Below are 18,690 nucleotides of genomic sequence, written 5' to 3'. Positions count from 1 at the left end.
ATATTCACACAAAAAAGCTTGTGTAATGAACAAATAATAGTTATCATTAAGTGACTGAATTTTCTAATAAAAGTATATCAAACTTACGTGCTATTGAAAAATCCTACCTAACTAGAAGACTATGTACATTTTAAAATCAATACGAGGCATACAAAGGATCTTTCTACAAGAGCACACAAAATAAACAGATAATCATTTCTAACCCTATCCGTTCCAAACTAATCTTAGAATTGATGTCATGATCTTCTTTACTTCTAATAACAAGCACTGGGCTTATGTTTGGTCAAAAGGCCTTTATCTAAGGCAAGTTTATCCTCAAGGAATTTTAGCATTTCAAAAATGGGTGGACTTATATTGGGAAGGGAGTTGAGGTGTAACGGTTCACCACAATTCACAATTTGAATCAAATAGACTGCTAAAACTTATACATATTCATTGTTCTTTAAAGTGAGTTACAGTCTACGTTAAAAGCCATGACGTTTGTCAACGATTGATAATTCCTGCTAACACTAACATAGAAGTTGGTAAAGTTGGCTGACTTACAGTTATGGAATAATGAAATATTTGCTAACTTGTCATTGACTATCTTTATTACTATCTTCTCGGCATGTTCATGTACAGAAAAGTATTGCGTCATCTTCATACTATCATGATATGTATTGTGGCATCAGTGTATATTTACACCATGAGAAAAATTTCAGTGTTTGAATAATGCATTTAACTAAATATATTGATGTTTAACAAAAAAACAATCAACACTAAAAGTCTCTGAAATATTGTAGGAGCATTATTAAATACATAAGAACTTCAACAGGGCAATTTTAATGTTCTGCAGGTAAAAGGAAACAAAAGCCCAGGGGTTTATATTACGAATGTTTAGTTTTAGAAGAATATCTGTGTCGTAGAATAGGGGGGGGGGGATCTTTTCGGGTGGGCTTACATTCTATTAAATTGGAATCCTACACTAGGTGAATTTCTTTACACACATTTTTGAGTAGCAAATTTTCTATAGATATCAGAAATCCCTTTAGAAATATAATAGACTCTGTCAATAAAATAATGTACTAGTATGAAGTTTGCAAACAACTGGTATAGCAGCCACTGTTCCTTAAAACTGTACCAGGTAAACAGGGGTTGGTATCTTTTGAGGGAGGGAGGTCAGGTTGGAAGAACTCTGAAGACTGCTTATTTCAAATCTAAAGAAATTTAAAGGAGTTAACACTGAAAAATGAAATGACATCTATCATACATTCATCATAAAAAGGTAACAAAATTAACAAGTTTTATTGTTGAATAATTGTTTTGAAAAGAAGAATCCGTCCTTGAACTCTTTTGTGCTTTGCATTCATATTTCATAATAAAATATTGCATTGAATTCTTAAGTCACCTCCTTTCCCCTAAATATGCAGCAATTTTCAAGCGCCCATGATTTATAACACTGTGTCAAGAAAGATGAAATCGTTACTGCTTTGATACTTTGATACAGAGTGAGTTTTAAAAACGGTAACCTTAAGAAAGAACTCTGGCAAACTAGACGGCATAATTATCTCTGTTAGTTAACATATTACTGATTGAAAATAGAATTAATTTTAATACATGACTAAAATGCTCTTGCCTGTATCGCAAAAATCTTCTCAACATATCAACAGACAAGTTCTTTCTCATCATAATATTTGTTAGGTTAAAAAGATGAGTTTTTGTAATTCCATATTATTTTGTTAAGCCTACTGTTGATATAAAAATGCATGCATCTTCAACTTAAGTGAAATGCTGATTTCTGGGAAATTGAGTTATTGAATGTGATCATACATCCGCAAGGAGTCTTCTAGCTTTTGTATTACCTGGAAATGACAGAAAAAAAGAAAAACAGATATTAGTATCCTTTCTTAGCTCAAATAGTTTTACCCTTTTTTGGTTCACACCTTCATCCTTAATTATTCTTGTTAACATCTCACTTTGTTATACTATTTATTGCACATTTTCATTTTATTTCTCACTGTACAACTGATGATGGATGAAGTCTCATCCGAAACATGTATGTCTTCATTAAATAATGAACTTCACAGACATTGTGTGGTTCATCAAAGCCATATCTTACTTCGTGTTGCTATGAAGCCTCAAAAATGGATATTGTTAATACAGAAAAACAAATAACACTCTGAGGGATGGAAAGTTCAGTATCTCACAAGCTTGCTAGCTCTGGGAAATATGTAAACTGTAAGAGGCATACTGATACAGTCATCATAGCAAAGAAAGTGCATTAGGTAATGTTTTAGGCTCTTTCATCTTGTTTGAAAAGGCCAATGAAAGTTCATAAAATGGGTGACAGTTGTCTATACCAGTCATCAATAGTAGCAGATCTAGGGGAGGGGCCCCAGCCCCCCTTATTTTGGGTAAAAAAAATCACAGAGAGAAGAAAAGCCGGCAGGGAAAGCCAAAAAAACGTCCCCCCCTGCCCCCCCTAGCTAAAGGTCTGGATCTGCCACTGATTAAGTGTTAACTGCTATATTATGAACTCACTAACAAGTTTAACAGTTCATTACGCTTACTCTAGAATCTTGATACAGTTATGATAATCCGTGACAAATTTTTTTAGAGTCAAACCAAAAGAAACATCACAAAATGTAAACCTTACCCGGTGGTGATAGCTTATTTGTTCTTGAAGAAAATGCTGCATCATGTTTTTGAAGTCTGAAACTTTCTGATCATGAAAATGACTCATTTCAGCTGCAAACAAGTACACAAGAAATTATGAGCAAGGAAAAAACTTAATTTAAACATTATTAGAATCACTTAGTATGCAGAATCTGCTTTTAATATTCTCTTTCAGAGCATTAAGCATCATTTGAATGTCAGGTATAATTTACAATTTTTTTGTTTTCCTTTTTTTCACATTGTACCAACATACAAACCCTCTAAATTGTTTCCACTCTTTGTTTTTACTAAGAAATGCTTGGATGTAAAAATATCCTGCAGTGCAGGCATTTTTGGTATGCTCACCATTTATCGGTTTTAGCTCACGATCAAGTAGATTTATCACCATGTTGTCTTAGGAAAAGTGAACGAGGAGGGGGTGGGGGCAGAAGCAGGGAAAAAACTCAATTTCCTTCCCCTCCCCCTCACCCATACTCCTCTTTTAGCCTCACTCCTCCTCCCTAGGACACTTTTTCATATTTCCCCTAGCTTCTTGTGAGGTTGAATCTAAGATGGTGCTTGGTTTATAAAATTACGCTTGCTCACCAAAATATGCCTGCGTTACAGACTAATGTCAAAACGAAAATGGCATCTCTGTGAAACAAACCCTGACTGCCTCACTCAAGGTCACAAATCTACTTACCAAATGATACATTTGTTATGGTGTCAGCACGTGCTTTGATCTCTTCAAATGTAGAATCCTGTTAAGCAAGTAAGTTAACAAAAAGGTGTGAAGAATACATGTAGTAGTAAAGAGCTACCTGTATAAGCCAGTTGAAAACAACTTCTCTAATGTGGTTGCAAGAATAAACCTGCAAAAAAAAATCAGCTCAGGTGTTTCATAATAAATGTACCTCCATTTTTTCCTCATCCTTAAGTCTCTGACACTCTTTTACTTTGCCAATTGTGCCCTGTTAAAAAAAAAAAAGAGTGAGAGACTAATGGTCAGAATACCTCTGTAAAGCTAGCCGTTCCCTCCCAGAGAAAACTCTAAGAACGGAAAGAACGTCTAAATTACCTTGTGAACTTGTAATACATCTGGATATGTGCTCAGCATCCCTGAATACTCTTTGAGTCCTTCGATCAATGGTATAAAGTCATTCTTTGGCTGAAAAAAATGTATACTTAATTAAAGCTATTATTATATCTCTCAGTTAGTAAGCACACTGTGATTGGTCAATTTAGCGGGCTGTATTCTACTGTACGACCTGGGGGAATGTGCGTCAAAACTTGTGCGCATGAGAAAATGAATCCTGGTGAAGTGATTTGCTCATGCTATCAGCATCTATGACTGGATCATGGTTGCCCTTACATTGATATACTGAATTTAATTTCACAGCTCTAAAATAAGTGAAGCCTTGGAGCTGACTGGCTCGTGGCTGCCGGAGCTTATCCCGGTTTCTGTGGCATGAAGTGGCTACGAGTATTTCTACTCCCCCTGGACGGGATGCTAGTCCATCGCAGGTCACTCCCCACAATTTGATAGGTTTCCCCAACAATTTGCTAGTACCCATTTATACTCTTGGGTGGAGAGAGACACTGAGAGGGTTAAGTGTCTTGCACAAGAACACAACACAGTGTCCCCGGCCAGGGCTTGAACCCGGACTGCTTGCCCCGGAGTCGAGCCCACTAACCATGAGGTCACCAAGCCTCCACAGTTGCACAGCTCTGCTAGCCACAACAGGGGTTTAATTTCATCATTTTTCTTACACACCTGGTCAGCAATCATTTCTCCAATATCATCATATGTTTTTCCTGTGTGTTCGACTGCTTGTGTTAATTGACTTGAGCCTAGGCAGAGGTACACGTACAGAAAAGTAAAGATGTTATAATGTTGCAGAATAGTTGTCATCCTTCAAGTGTTTCCATTTGTGACTGAATGCTGGCATTAAATATTTAGCTTGAGCAAGAGCTTAGACCAACAGATGTAAAAAATTTGAAGGTTACATCTAAATTATTTTTTTAGTAATGGATCATCCTCAGTATCGCCATCACCATTACTCAAGCTTCCTATTATTTTTCTACAAAAAAGAGCAAACACTTACTTTCTGAATCTACATCAACTGCAAAAGCTGCGCTGAGAGATCCAAAAGTACTACCAATTTTCTTATATTCATTCCTGTAAGCTGTCAAGGAGAAAACAAAACATTAATTAACAATAAATGCTTGAATTTCAAGCTTGTATATTATTATCAACTATCATCTAGTGTGTATCATACACCAATTGGATTCATCCGAGTCTAATAATGATTAATTTTGTCTATCCAATGGTATAATGTTTACTGAATATCATTGTTCAGTTCCAGAAAATATCCATACTCCCCCCACAGAAGGGATTGGAATTTCCTGAGGGGTGGGAGTCCTGTAAGACCAAAAAATTTAAAGAAATGTATGAATCTCAATTGGAATTTCCAGAGCAGTGGGGGGACTTTGACAAATTCCCTTTTGTGGGGGAGGTATGGGTATCTTCTGGAACTACACATTGAGTAACGCATGTCAATGGGAAATTCAACATTTCTGTACCACCTCAAACATCCCCCAAACATCAGGAAACTTTATGTTTGAATCAAACAAAATGAAAAAGAAAATCACTTTATTTAATGAGTGTATGGTATTTGGAGGCTGACCAGTGGCTATTAACAAGACATGTAGGAATTGTAGTTATGACCTCTCAACACAAATCCATCCAAAAACAGGGAGGAGGATTTGAACTTGGGGCCCCCTGATTAATTACAAATCCAGTGTCCTAAATGGGGGCCATGCTACCTCTGACTCAACATTGTTGAGAACATTGAGAACTTACATCCTTGACACTTTTCACAGTGCACTTGACCTCGCTCTTGAATCGCCTTGACACTCTCATCCATATTTTTTATAAACCGTCCAAACTGTTCCATTCTATTTTCACTAAGAGACAAGAGAAATGCACATGTTAGCAATCAAGTGAACCATCACAAATCATGTTTTATTACATAAAGGTCAGTGGTATACCGAGTGGTAACAAATTGATAAAAACGATATGATATCTTCACATGTGAAGATATCATTTTTTAAAAAATGATCTTCTGACCCTTTAACTACACTTAGATTTGTTGGTGTATGATCAAAACATCTTCACATCTTCTTCTGGCATCTTTGGCAATCTTCGGAAAATGTCTGGAAATATCATGAAATATTTATCAACACTCGAAGATAAATTTTGTACCTCCGCTCGGCCATGTAATATCCTCTATATACTGATGACAATAAACTTGATTGTAATAATAATGTTAAAGGCTGATTAAGATTAACTAACCTGGCTAGAAATGACAAAAATGAATGCCAATAGTATCATAAAACTTACACTGCCAGCAGTTCTAATTTTTGTGGTGGACAGTCCACTGTCATGAAGAAAGAAGCACCAACAAGCTTATCACACTCTGCTTTTCTTTTGCCTTGCTTCCATTCCTAAGAAATGAAAATAATCTATTGAAAAATGAAGAACCTATCTAGTTTAAAACTATTTAAAACCTCACTGAATGGGAAAGATTATTTTTAGTGCACTGTAAATTAGAGAAAGTTTTATTACATAAGTTTTTACTGTAGGCTAGTTAATTAGTTCGTTAGTTAATGTAATGTAATGTTAGTAAATCCATTCCTGTTAATATAGTTAATTTATTCTTTGTAATTTTTTACACGACTCCTAGGAAGACCATTTTTATGATAAGATTTTCATGTTTAAATAAAGATTGATTGATTGATTGAATGAGGAATGAAGAATGGAGAATTTTGTCTGCTAAACTGGGGACTTGATTATAATGGGGCTAACTGGCTTTAGTGGGTTGCCAAAACTAAAAATTAATGTTAAAAGGTCTAGATGTCATCTTGATTAATCACCTTCTCATTGTCTCCACATGTGAGAAAATGTTTAAACACCAAACTCTGAGACAATACAGGATGCAGACATATTCTGTTTATCCATAGTTGCAGTTTTTCTTTCCTTTTCTCCACAAACTCGTCACCAAATCTCCCTTGAAGAAGAAAAAAATGTTACATAGTATTTCAATGTTAGGACAGTACGTGAGTGGGTTACAACTCATTGAGGATATGCGACATAAAACAAGCACTGTATAAGTTACTTTACCTTCCCTGCTCACCTGTAATTTGTTTGTCTGGTAATGGTGGAACTGATATACATGTAAACTTCTCGACAAAACGATCAAACAACCAATCAAAATGTTTGTATCTTCTGCTGACAACAATTCCAGTATTCTAAAAAAAACAATGACAGTGAAAATTAACAAAACATTACCCCATTCATGATTACCACACATTCATTGAAGACTTAATCCCAATCTCTGTCTAAATTTTCATGACTTACACTGGGCGTTAAATTGTAAGCAATAAAACTCTTCATTCCTTTAAATTTACTCTTCTTCTCTGGAGCATTTATCACACAAGTAAATGGGTCAGGGCTCCTATCCCAAGCAATTCTATTTCCATCTTCCTACAAAAAGTGAAAAAGGAAACAAAATTTTATTCACAGTAGCTCACACATTGTCTGTTATGCACCTCATACTGCCACCAAGATAAAACTTATGATGATAAAATAATATTTTACATGTTTTGCCAACTTAAAATTTTTGTCTTACATTTCTTTCAAGGCTTTCATAGAATAATTATTATTTGATCCATCAAGTAAAAGAAGTGCAAGAGTCAACATGACAACAAGTTGTTGACAATAGATGAACATGTTTTGGATGCGACAGGATTCTGTTGCCTAGTTGTCAAGGTGACAAGGTCAAGCAGTTACTAAATGTATCACACTACAGATCTGATGATCTGATCTCTACCCTGGCCCTACAATGCGCTTCTCTCTCAATCTATCACTGTCGAGGTGCAGTTAGTGCACTGAGCTCTGGACTGACTAGTCCAGATTCAAGCCCTTGCCTGGGACATTGTGTTGAATTTTTGGACAAGCTACTTTATTACCTTAAGAAACAATTTACCCTGATTGCTACTCTTTCATTGTGAGGAATTTTAACATCTCCCTGTGATGCACCAATAATATAAGCTTCTCCACCAGACTTCACAAAATGAGAAAACCTTTGGAAAGTAATGCAGGTTTAACTTTAATAACAATTAACTAGTAATGCCTTTAGAATTCACATGTATATATATTGGCATAGAAAATTAATGCAACTGTAAAGTAACATAAACAATGTCCACATAATGTATGCTTAGCGAGAGCCAGGAACATAAGGAACATTTTATGGTCCCATTTAATTTGTTTTTTCAAGATGGAAGATAGGTCATGCTTTGCTTCCTTAGATTGCATACATGCATTTGCATTTGCAATCTTCACAAGTGAAACAAGTATAAATAGAAGCACCAGAAAATGGGAAATTTCCTATTCCTAGCTCTTTTTTGCATTAGAGCGGTTTTCAACTGAGTGTCCAGTTTAAATTGAGTACTGTAGTCTAATTGGTCAGTAATTGGTTTGGTTTTGGTTTTGGTTTTATGACATTCAGTTGAAAACTGCTCTATACCATTTGCAGTTCACAAATGTATTCTTGTGTTTGCACTTGAATTGGTGTATGCAATTGCATTTAAAATGTGAACCAGGTTTAAAAAGTGGCCTCAAGTTACATGTATCTTTTTGCATACAATTTACTTTACATACACAACATATTTTGTCTACGTCATGTACACTATGTACTTGTTTTTCATTTAGTTGGCTACAGAAGAACAACAGATTGGTTTTGTTAATCCATTGGTTAAATTCACATTAGAGTGGAATCCTGTTAATCCAGTCAAAAATTAGGTCCCAATGGGATGGCTGAAAATAATGGCTGACTGGACTTTTGTTCAGACCAGAATAAAGTGTCCATGATAACAAGGTGGTCATATTAATGTGGTGGTCATATTAAAGGGGTGGCCTTAAGGTGGGGTTCCACTGCAGTTCAGTTTAAAAGTGGGACTGCAGCTATAATAAGATGACATTATTTATTACCTGTTCATGCTCTTACGTATGGTGCCTGTTCTCACCATTCCTGAGTTGGTCTCTCGCCTGGGTAAGGATGAAATGGTTGATTCCTGATCCCCTCCACTGTAGTTACTTACAGTCTCATCATCATCCCAGTCATCATCCCACCCATCCGCTGTGTCAAACGAGCCCTGGTTAGGCATAGGTCCTGAGGGCAGTGGTCGAAAATTGCTTGACTGTGGAGGTGAATAGTCTATAAGCTGTGGAAAATATTAACAGGAATTTAGTACTTTTAGATGCACATGTAGGTCTGCACTGTACAGGTAATAAATCTTTGTAGACATTCTACTATAGCGGACACTATTTATGGACAGCTACTCATTGTTTTTGAAGACATTGTTAATATTTTCGAAATGTACTTAGTTTTTAAACCTTGTTCTTTTTTTATATAGATTTCATTACTGATTGTATATTTTTCTACATTTCTTTGTAGAGCGCCATGAACGTAGGAATGGATCACACATGTTCACTTACAGAAGAAAAGTGATAAATTCTGGGTTGTACATTGGGTTCCAGAGGTCTTAAAGTTGATGAATTTCTCGTTAAAAAATTGTTTGCGACAGATGGCGACCTGCCATGTTTGTTTACTATGCGCCAGAGATAAATATTCATAAAGAAACCGCTGTAATGGTGTCTGAACAAGTAAATATCGTTCAGAATATCAAAGGTAAATTGAGCAGGATTTGCCCGCAGATGTTCTATTTTCCATAGTAATTAACACACAAACAATTGAAATTTTTATTCCTTCACTAGTTTAGTCGAAAATGAAGTTGCAAAATATTGTGGCTGAAGAGGAAGAAGTTTTAGTCACTGGACAGTTAGTCGAAAATGCATGTGATCATATCGGTTGCAATTTCAAGCCCTGTAGACAGTTGGCAAACTTCTTGGAAGATGTAAAAGCGTAAAATCTCTTTTGTTGGAAGTCGTAGGAAGTCAAACTAGGATGGAAGGGAGGTCAAGTTAACGACTTTGGAATTTGGAGGGCATGGGGGGGGGTAGACCATTTTGGAATTTCCAAAGGCAAGGGGGGGGGGGCTAAAATATTCACGCTGCCATGGTAGGGTATGGATATTTTCTGGAATCACCCAATATGCTAACGAGTTTTAAATTCCAAAATTGGTCAAACAGCCACTGTTACTGTTGCTCATAACAATCACATCCTTGCCACATAAACAGCTTTTGTAGTTAAGATAACTTTTCCATTGATGAGCAGATTTTAATACTTTGAGGTCTGAATGATAACAATCTAAGTTAATGTGCTTTCTCTTCACCACAACGTTTGTAAATGTGGCAAGACAGAAGTATTAAAATAAATGTTCGCACTTTACCCCACGTGAGAATAACGCAAACTGTTATTGATTAACAATATTGTAAATCTGTAACGAGTGCAGGCCGATCACTGTAATTGGTATGTGTAGACATAACTGCAGTGACAAACTTAATTTTGTAAAACTAACAGTACAGTAGCCACAACATTAACTTTAAATTTCCAAATTAAGCTTAAATTGTCCTGGCTAGCTAATTCAAGTATTGCAAAATAAGACATTAACAACCTAAAAATTTCCATTCATTCGTGAAAGTGTGAGGACTTTCGTGAAAGGTTTCTTGTCTATTGATATGGAAATGCTTGCTTTGCGTAAAAAGGCTTCACTGAAACACTATGCCCCTTGTTTCCTTTATAATCAGACTAGACAAACTGACATTGAAGTGCACAAAGTTCACTGGAATTTCACCTCAACGTAAGCTTGAGGAAACAGGCCTCTTGAGCCGTTGAGGCTAATCCCTTCCCACCAGCCTTCGCCGACGTCCTGGCAGGAAAAAATAAAAAAATACAAACAAACAAACAACTGAGGAAAATTACAAAACAGGTACAAAGAAAAGAGTAAGGGCAAGCTTTACATATTCTAGCACCTACCGTTCTAGTGACGGTCAAGATTTCATCCGTGTAGACAACAAGTTCCCCAGAAGGACCATCACCTTCAAAATCATACAGCACTCGAACCTAGGCGACAATATTAATACATAAAATAAATCTGACAGAGAAACGTCTTCTTGTAAACTTAAAACTGTCCGAGAGAGGGATAACTTACTTTACAACCAGGCGACACAGCCATGACTTGTAATGTATCTTACTCCATTTCGGTAAGAAACGATGCTATTTTTGGTTGTGATGTCACGTGAACAAACTCTCTGCGGCAGCGCACGTTCTCGGGGAACTCTGGCGCTCACGATGAATGAGCTTAGCTGGGTTACGATAGTAAAAAAGACAGTTTCTAAACGTGTGAAACACTTTCTGGCCACCTTTGAGAAATTACACGAGCTTTATCTAACCCATTCCGAGTACAGCGTGATGTGGAATCTGGTGCACACCGGGTACCCTTATTCCGACAGTCCTTTATTCCACGTCCTCTATGAACTCAAAATTTCGCTGTGCAAAATATTGCAGATTCAGAGAGGAGATTTCCAAGATGGCGGACGAACGTGAAACTCAACGCTTAGAGCGTAAACGAAAGCACACCCGTAACTTGCATTTAAAGGATGCGAAAGGAAAGAGGACAATTAAATCCAGCAAAAGAAACCCGAATGTGGAGAACCCACACACTATTCAGCCTCAATTGCCAAAAACCGCGACCGAAATGTCGTCTAACTGGAAATTGCTACAAGCGGTAAGCTTTGAAGCTTTGAAACCCCCGAAGGTTTGAAACCTGAAAGTAAAATAGCAAGTGTAGTATTCTAATTTTTAAAACTAAGCTTCTTCCATTCTGTTAAATAGTTCTATTTGGTTTGTTTTAAATAATCTTTCACTGTCAATACAAACCTGGATAATATGTTTGAACTTTTGAAGTTTTGGTTGTTCAACATCCCATACCCGGGGCCAAAAATGGTATTTATTAAACTAACCGCCCCCTTAGTCCTTAGGGTTATATTTGTTGACCAAATGCTCCTACCCTGGGACGTAAATGTACATGGCAAAAAATGAGTTGTGGAACCGAAAAGGGGATTTGAATTCTACAAGCAAAACTATATACCGTATTTACTTTCAACATAGTTAGTAGATGGGACTATGCTTTCAAACACGGCACAAAGCTTGTTAAGGCCCTCTTTTTCAGACGATAATTCTTCCAGACAATTTCAAATAAGGACAGGGTTGTCCCTTGATGTCTGCAACTTCTTTACCACAAGTTCAAGTCCACTTTTTTTGAATTCCTACCCCTTCCTTATGGCGTCAAATTACAAGAATAATGCCAAATGGCTCTCTCCCCCTGGAAACATCAACAAGTAAAATACATGGAATTTATGCCAGAGAGTGGAGGTGCAGTGGCCTCATGATTAGCGTGCTCAACCCCAGATCAAGTAGTCTGGTTTTACCCCTGTATCCTTACCTTACAGTATGCCAGAGGAGGGATTTATACATGTGCCTCTATTTGATTGATTCACATTAAGCTTATTGCCCAGTAAATTTATTTTATTGAACATGGTAGATAAGTTTGTATTGATGTATTTGTGAGCTTTCATGATATGAAAGCTTACCATAAACAAAAAGAAAAAAAAACATTAGGTTTGTTTCATTTCAATTTTATTGTGTAGCTACTTGAAAAAGAAAAGCGGACCAAGAAAGAGAAAGGAGAAGTGAGACGCAGGAGTAAGAAGTTGTTCAAGAAAAGATTGAAACGAGATCAAACAGAACAAACAACAAGGCAAGTTGAAACCAGAGAATTTTATAGTTTCTGAGAAAACATCTTGCAAAAGTTTAATCTTAAAATACCTTTGAGGGTTCAATACAGTAAGCAATTAATGATGTGGTTAGATTCCTCTTCATAATCATGTTGTCATACTGTAATATCTGTATAATTTTGAGTGATGTCACTTCAGTATATGGTCAGCATTACTTGGTTTAGGGCAACGTCTATCAGGGTAGCAGTTTGATGAAACAATATGACCTGTTTCCTTAATGATAGTCTCCGAGTGGTACAGATACTTTAAAGGAACATTGCAAAATATTTCTGGTCAGTATATTTAGAGTCAGTGTTCACTGGCATAAGATTTTGGAAAGTATTCAATCATGTACATTGTAAATCACAGGACAATAGATGTGCTAGGAAACAAGGAGCTGTGTTCTAGATTTTTCATACATAATTTAAATTTCTTCCATGCTATAATGTCTACTATTGATAGGCCAATTTCAATATATTATTCTTGACTCCAAGGCTTAGGAGAATAAAACAAAAGAAACCAAATTGAGGTTGAGGGATGAATAAGTAATTTCTTTAATTTGTTTCATTCCTTAAGCCTCAGAGCCAAGTTAGAAGCGTATTCATTGGAATTAGCCTTGTATTAGCACTGTACTCATGGCAAGTAGTTTGACCAGAAGTAATTCAAAGTTGTTGGTTAATCAATGGACTTTGGTCTACATGTGGATCATGTAGTTTATAGTTAACTAATATTAATATGATATTTAAGGCACTTGCCATCACTGTCCCTATAATTATGGTGTATTTGTGTCCTAGTGTTTCATTTTAAAAATGGCGGCTATTTAGCTATCACGTTTTCGTCCTTTCTTATGAAGTTGTTCTTGCTTCCAGCTGAAAGAAATAACAAAATAATAGTTAGATAGGGAAAATATTTTGACCAACATGTCGGTAGTGTGTCGACCGATGCGTCGGTAGTGTGTCGTTGATGTGTCAGTGGTGTGTCTACCAATGCGTCGGTTGACGTGTTGGCTGACATGTCGGTGAGATCAGATTCTTTACCTTTGCTGTGTCCTTTTAGCTCAAGTGAAATGTGGTTTGATGATGTTGATCCTGAAGATCTTGAAGGAGTTACAGGAAAAAGAATCAAAACATCCAATGGAGTAGAGCCTAGTGATGTACTGGTCACTGGCACTCTTGAAGGGTTTGTATGAAGTCTTCTTGATTTGAAACCATGCTGTAAGACATACCACTTGTTACTCAAACTTCTAGTGGCTTGTCAGAACAACCAGTGCACTGACTGTTGTACCTGTTTCTCTTCACATTTAACCAATGAAAAGTTGAAAAACATTCAAGGTTGCCACTTTAAGAAAGGTGTTTCATTCATAACTGTATTATAATTGGGTTAGAACTGGACTACATGAGAGAGGATCAGGAACCTTGAGCCAGTTTATAATAATATTCTGTTCTACCATGTCTTCTTCTCTGTTTGCAAAAACACACAAAGTCACTTCAAATGAGTAAAAAAGAAGTTACCGGTATTTTTTTTCTAGGCTAACAAAGAAGATTGCCCTGGACTGTGAGATGGTTGGGGTTGGGTTTGATGGCAAGCGACACATGTTGGCAAGAGTATCCATAGTAAACTCTCATGGTCATGTCGTCTATGATTCATTCGTGGCACCACAGGAGAAGGTGGTTGATTACCGCACTCCTGTCAGTGGAATAAAACCTGTAAATTTGAAAAATGGTAGGTTCCTGGAATGAATAGTACTTTGAACAAGAGGTCATGGTATCGCTCAAAAGTAAGTTATCACCTCTTGTCTCGTTTCTCTAGACAAGGATCTCTTCTCGCGATATCAGAGTCACATCTCCTAGGACAAGATTCTCATCATGAGAGAATCTGAAGTTCAAACAGTTGTACTGACAGTTTTAAAACTCCACTTGTCTGGCGACACTAGAGCCTCTCGAGACGGTGGTAACTTACACTTGAGCAGTAGGTATGCTATAAAATTATGACTTTTTTCTAAAGTGGTATCATTCTGTGGACCCAAAGACCACAAGTCATATACCAATGGAAAGGTATAAATTACGTAATAGCTGTTAACTTTTCTCAGATCTATTTTTTATAATATACTACAGTAAGTGATCCAATTTGAACAGTAAATGTACGGTAGCTGAAAAACAATGTAACATGGATTGTAGTTACAATGGGAAAATTCACAGTCAGTTAATCATTTATGTCTGTTGAAACCACAATATAAACAGAATACTTCATTAGAGAAGAGATTAATGTACAAAAACAAAAAGCATAATTGATGGCTAAGGATAGACTAGGTTAGGGTAACTCTTCTTTTCTTTTAAAGTTAATTCTTTTGGTGTCTTTTTGTTGTTGTTTTTCTCTCTTTTCTATCAGCCCCAGACTTCAAGACAGTTCAACTTGAAGTTTCAAAACTTCTTCGAGGGAAAATCCTTGTCGGGCATGCTTTAAAGAATGACCTTACGGTGAGTTGCTTAATTAAAAGATAGTTAAATTAAAATTAACAGAAAAATGAAATTCTACAGACTAAATAGAACTATTTGCTACAAAATGCATATTAGGTAAGATAGTGACACACATAAAGATAGCATAAGTTGTGGGTGAAGCTTCTACAACAGCACAATCTTTGATAAATAAACTATTAAATACTTTGCATTAAGTCTGAGAGTAATGCTTTGTATTTCATAGGTGTTGCTTCTTGATCATCCTCATAAAGATATTCGGGATACAGCTAAATACAAACCATTCCAAGAAATAGCGCAGGTGAGGACGTTTTTGGAATTAGTTCAGTGAAGATTATTATCTATGGTAGGCAACCATAGATGGATTGTGGGTAAAATCCAAGTGATACAAAATGCTCTTGATAAGTAAATTTTCTGTCACTTACAAGTGCTTCCCCCTATCCAGATTTAAGCTTCCTCGGTTATAAGCTCTCCCAAAACATAAGGCAATAAGCCCAGGGTTTATAAACCAAAAGAATTTATGGTATTCAGTCTCACTATTTAGGGTGTTTTGTATTGATGTATTGTTAGTGAGAATGCATGAGAACTCCTACAGTACGTTACGCCCTGTCCACAATACGCCGGACGAATTTGAAAACGGAAGTCTTACTCTGAAATCACATCAAATGTTTTCCGTCCACACTACGCCGGAGGAATTTAAAAACGCACCAATCACCAGTCATTTTGGATTTGTGTTTGACGAAAACTCAGTCAGGGAAATCATGATTACTGGCCACGTTGTTTCCGAAAGCTCTGATTTCAAAAGCGAAACGCCGGCGTTTTCAAATTCCTCTGGTTTGAAGAGCGTTTTTGAAAAGCACCGTTTTCATGACTCATTAGTATTTACAGTAGGCCTGAGCGTAGAAAGAAAGCTGCGTTTTCAAATTCCTCTGGGATAGTGTGGACGCTACCTCCGAGTATTCCACAGGGTTAAGCTCTTGATACAGAAAATTTTTGTAACTGTTAGTTTATCAATTACGTGATAATTTGGGAGGTGCCATGCCCTGTCTGGATCGAACGGTCCAGGTTCGAGCCAAGAGTACAAATGCGTAACAGTAAATTAATTAGAAATGGTCAGACTTCACTTCTAAATATTGATAATTTATTAGTAAGTAATTAGTGTACTTGTGTTGATGTGTAGAGCAAGAGGCCTGCGTTACGAAAACTTGCCAAGCAAATTCTCAACATAACCATCCAGGAAGGAGAACATTCTTCTGTAAGTACGATTCTATCTATCTACCATCTATTTACCTCCATTAATGAGACGATTCAACCTCTGGTCTGTGTTTCACAGGATAAGAGCCTTGCCTCTCCTGTGTTAAAGTAACATTGCAAACTGTTGCTTGAGCTACGAAGACATGAAGTAAAACTACTCAAAATGTTGGCAAATCAATTATTACCTTGAAAAACAGCGCTTGAAGAGTGTCAACCTTAAGTTACTTTGACCCTCTGGTGTAGCAAATTACTCTAAAATGTTTTTTTTTTTTCATGGCAGTTTTGTCCATATATGAAAAGACAGCCCAAGGTTAAGCTTCTCGTTATATTTTTACCATTGGCTATTATTTTTTTTTTAAATTATCGTCTTGAAAGTTTATTACACTCGGCTTCCTCAGACAAAAGTCAATCTGTAGCTTTATTTAAAACAATGATGTTGCGGAAAACTACCCAAGTCTCGTGTTCTGCTAACTGAACGCAGATGTTTGGGTGTACTAATATTTTTAGTCAGGTATCTCACCTAACTTATATGGCCCTGGTCATCAAAGGGCAGGTAAAGTTCTCCGATAGATGAATTACTTCAAAGTGGATCGGTGTCTAAGGATAGTTCACACTGGAGACATAGCGACGTAACGATAAAAACCGCTTTAACGAAATAAAAAAGACATTATGCCGTTATGTTTGCAGTGTGAACATCCTGACATAATGACATAATAGCAACTTAACAGCTTGAACATAACGACATAGGGGAAAAAACTGATCTTTTTCTAATTATGTCTTTATGTCGATGTTCACATCACCGACACGAGTGATTATGATGTGAAGTTTATATGAAACAATTCATATATGAACTGCGGTTGTAGATGAAAGTGAAGAATGATCATCGCAGTTAATTTTCCAATTTAAGCAATTGGAAAGAAGAAGCCTGAAAAAAAAAAAAAATCAGGGCTTCAACGGAATTCGAACCCGTGACCTCCGCGATACCGGTGCGATGCTCTACCAACTGAGCTACGAAGCCACACATTGGGAGCGAGGTCAATTAATCGAGTCAATTAACTCGATTAATTAACTCGATTAATTGACCTCGCTCCCAATGTGTGGCTTCGTAGCTCAGTTGGTAGAGCATCGCACCGGTATCGCGGAGGTCACGGGTTCGAATCCCGTTGAAGCCCTGATTTTTTTTTCAGGCTTCTTCTTTCCAATTGCTTAAATTGGAAAATTAACTGCGATGATCATTCTTCACTTTCACGAGTGATTATGTCGTTATGTCGCAAGTGTGATCTAGACCTTAAACAAGTTACGCTATTCGAATGGAAAGTGACTTACCTAGCGATTCCTAGTCATGCGTTGTCGAGTAGACTTGTAATGAGAACTTACAGTAAATAACATCAGCTACATATAGTTTTTTTTGTATTGATGGATCACTGAATTCTCAGAACTAGTATCAAAAGAGAGGAATGATGGTCAATAGAGAGAATTTTGATTCTAACTTGGGACTGAGAGCCGGGGTCAAAAGATATTCCTGTTTGATAAATTTGTTACGTTCACAGGTGCAAGACGCGCAAGTGGCCATGAAGCTTTACACACTGCATAGGAAACAGTGGGAAAGACAGTTAAAGGAGGCTAAATTCAAGTATTCAACGAAACAACATGCAATTAAACAAGATAGATAGCAGCGGAGTGTCATAGGTTCGGTCTGCAAGTCTGTGCCACAGGAACACCAGGTGCTATACCTTTGCCGGCACTGGTTTTGGTCAGCGACTGCACTTGAAAGATTCCTCTTAGTGACCCTCTTAGTTGTATTCCTGCATCTCAGGTCACGATTTGCGAAGTAACATGAGGACTCTCGATGGTTACAAGCTGTTGCTATTCCTTTCTCAGTGTTCATGGGATGAATTAGACAGAAGAATAGACGACTGATATGAATATAGTTTCCTCACGAGAAACTGCCTCTTATTGAGAGAGAAGTATCTGACAGTACTATTTTAAACCGAGTTCATGCCTCCGAAATTCGCTCTGTGTAGGCTCTTCTTTTTATTCCCTGCTACCTATACAAAACTTTACGTCTCCCGTGCCGTTACACTTGTAAGTTGGCAAAAGTTAAAGAATGATTTTGGCCTGGTGAAATAGACTGAACCCAGACTTGTACAGAAGAATCCCAATTTCTCTGAAGTGTTGATAATTCGAACCAAAAGTGATTTCCCCTTCGCATACAAACACTTCTTTTTAACCCCCTTTTTTTCAAACCTGTCGGCAATTCGAATCAATTTCCTTTTCTCCAGGAGGTTCATGACATTGTAGGTCTTGTGCAAATTTACTGACTATGAAAAAGAAAAGGCACCGGGGGAGGTAAAAAAGTTTAGGCTATTAAACGTCCTTTTCGACTGTAATGGAAGAATATAAAAGCCAGAAAATCCAAAATCTGACTCAAAGTTTTGGAAAAGGCTTGTAATAAACTTAATTGGGAATATCATGGACATCTAACAATATTTATACCTAATTGCATCTTTTTGGTACACTTCGGCGGCA

At 36.9% G+C, this 18,690-nt stretch overlaps 3 protein-coding genes across 3 annotated transcripts in view; 2 read left to right on the top strand and 1 right to left on the bottom strand.

The window, feature by feature from the left end:
- Positions 1-1,257: 1,257 nt before the first annotated feature.
- LOC145500368 (sorting nexin-33-like) lies at positions 1,258-11,120 on the bottom strand. Its single transcript, XM_081479881.1, has 17 exons — positions 10,810-11,120; positions 10,635-10,721; positions 10,453-10,527; positions 8,687-8,919; positions 7,683-7,779; positions 7,055-7,180; positions 6,831-6,945; positions 6,571-6,704; positions 6,038-6,141; positions 5,498-5,601; positions 4,740-4,820; positions 4,409-4,485; positions 3,713-3,802; positions 3,549-3,605; positions 3,338-3,395; positions 2,636-2,727; positions 1,258-1,841 (listed from the first exon to the last, which is right to left on the bottom strand). Exons 1-17 carry the CDS (start codon positions 10,831-10,833, stop codon positions 1,791-1,793), a joined length of 1,605 nt encoding a protein of 534 aa, XP_081336007.1. The 5' UTR covers positions 10,834-11,120; the 3' UTR covers positions 1,258-1,790.
- LOC145500414 (uncharacterized) lies at positions 8,930-12,451 on the top strand. The gene is made up of 3 exons (XM_081479936.1): positions 8,930-9,386; positions 11,166-11,385; positions 12,308-12,451. The coding sequence occupies exons 2-3, from the start codon at positions 11,188-11,190 to the stop codon at positions 12,449-12,451; spliced, it is 342 nt and encodes a 113-aa protein (XP_081336062.1). The 5' UTR covers positions 8,930-9,386; positions 11,166-11,187.
- A 994-nt stretch (positions 12,452-13,445) lies between these two features.
- The window catches only part of LOC145500401 (RNA exonuclease 4-like), a 7,291-nt gene continuing 2,046 nt past the window's right edge, over positions 13,446-18,690 (top strand). Inside the window, exons 1-6 of the mRNA XM_081479922.1 lie at positions 13,446-13,612; positions 13,962-14,155; positions 14,822-14,910; positions 15,134-15,208; positions 16,088-16,162; positions 17,712-18,690. The exon at positions 17,712-18,690 is cut by the window's right edge and continues 2,046 nt beyond it. Coding sequence (XP_081336048.1) covers positions 13,446-13,612; positions 13,962-14,155; positions 14,822-14,910; positions 15,134-15,208; positions 16,088-16,162; positions 17,712-17,834 — 723 coding nt within the window. The 3' untranslated portion in view covers positions 17,835-18,690. The remainder of the gene's footprint in view (positions 13,613-13,961; positions 14,156-14,821; positions 14,911-15,133; positions 15,209-16,087; positions 16,163-17,711) is intronic.

The sequence above is a fragment of the Orbicella franksi genome, chromosome 10 (genome assembly GCF_964199315.1).
Source record: "Orbicella franksi chromosome 10, jaOrbFran1.1, whole genome shotgun sequence".
NCBI lineage: Eukaryota > Metazoa > Cnidaria > Anthozoa > Scleractinia > Merulinidae > Orbicella > Orbicella franksi.
Note: the sequence above shows the minus strand (reverse complement) of the source record. Positions and strands in the feature narration are given on the sequence as shown.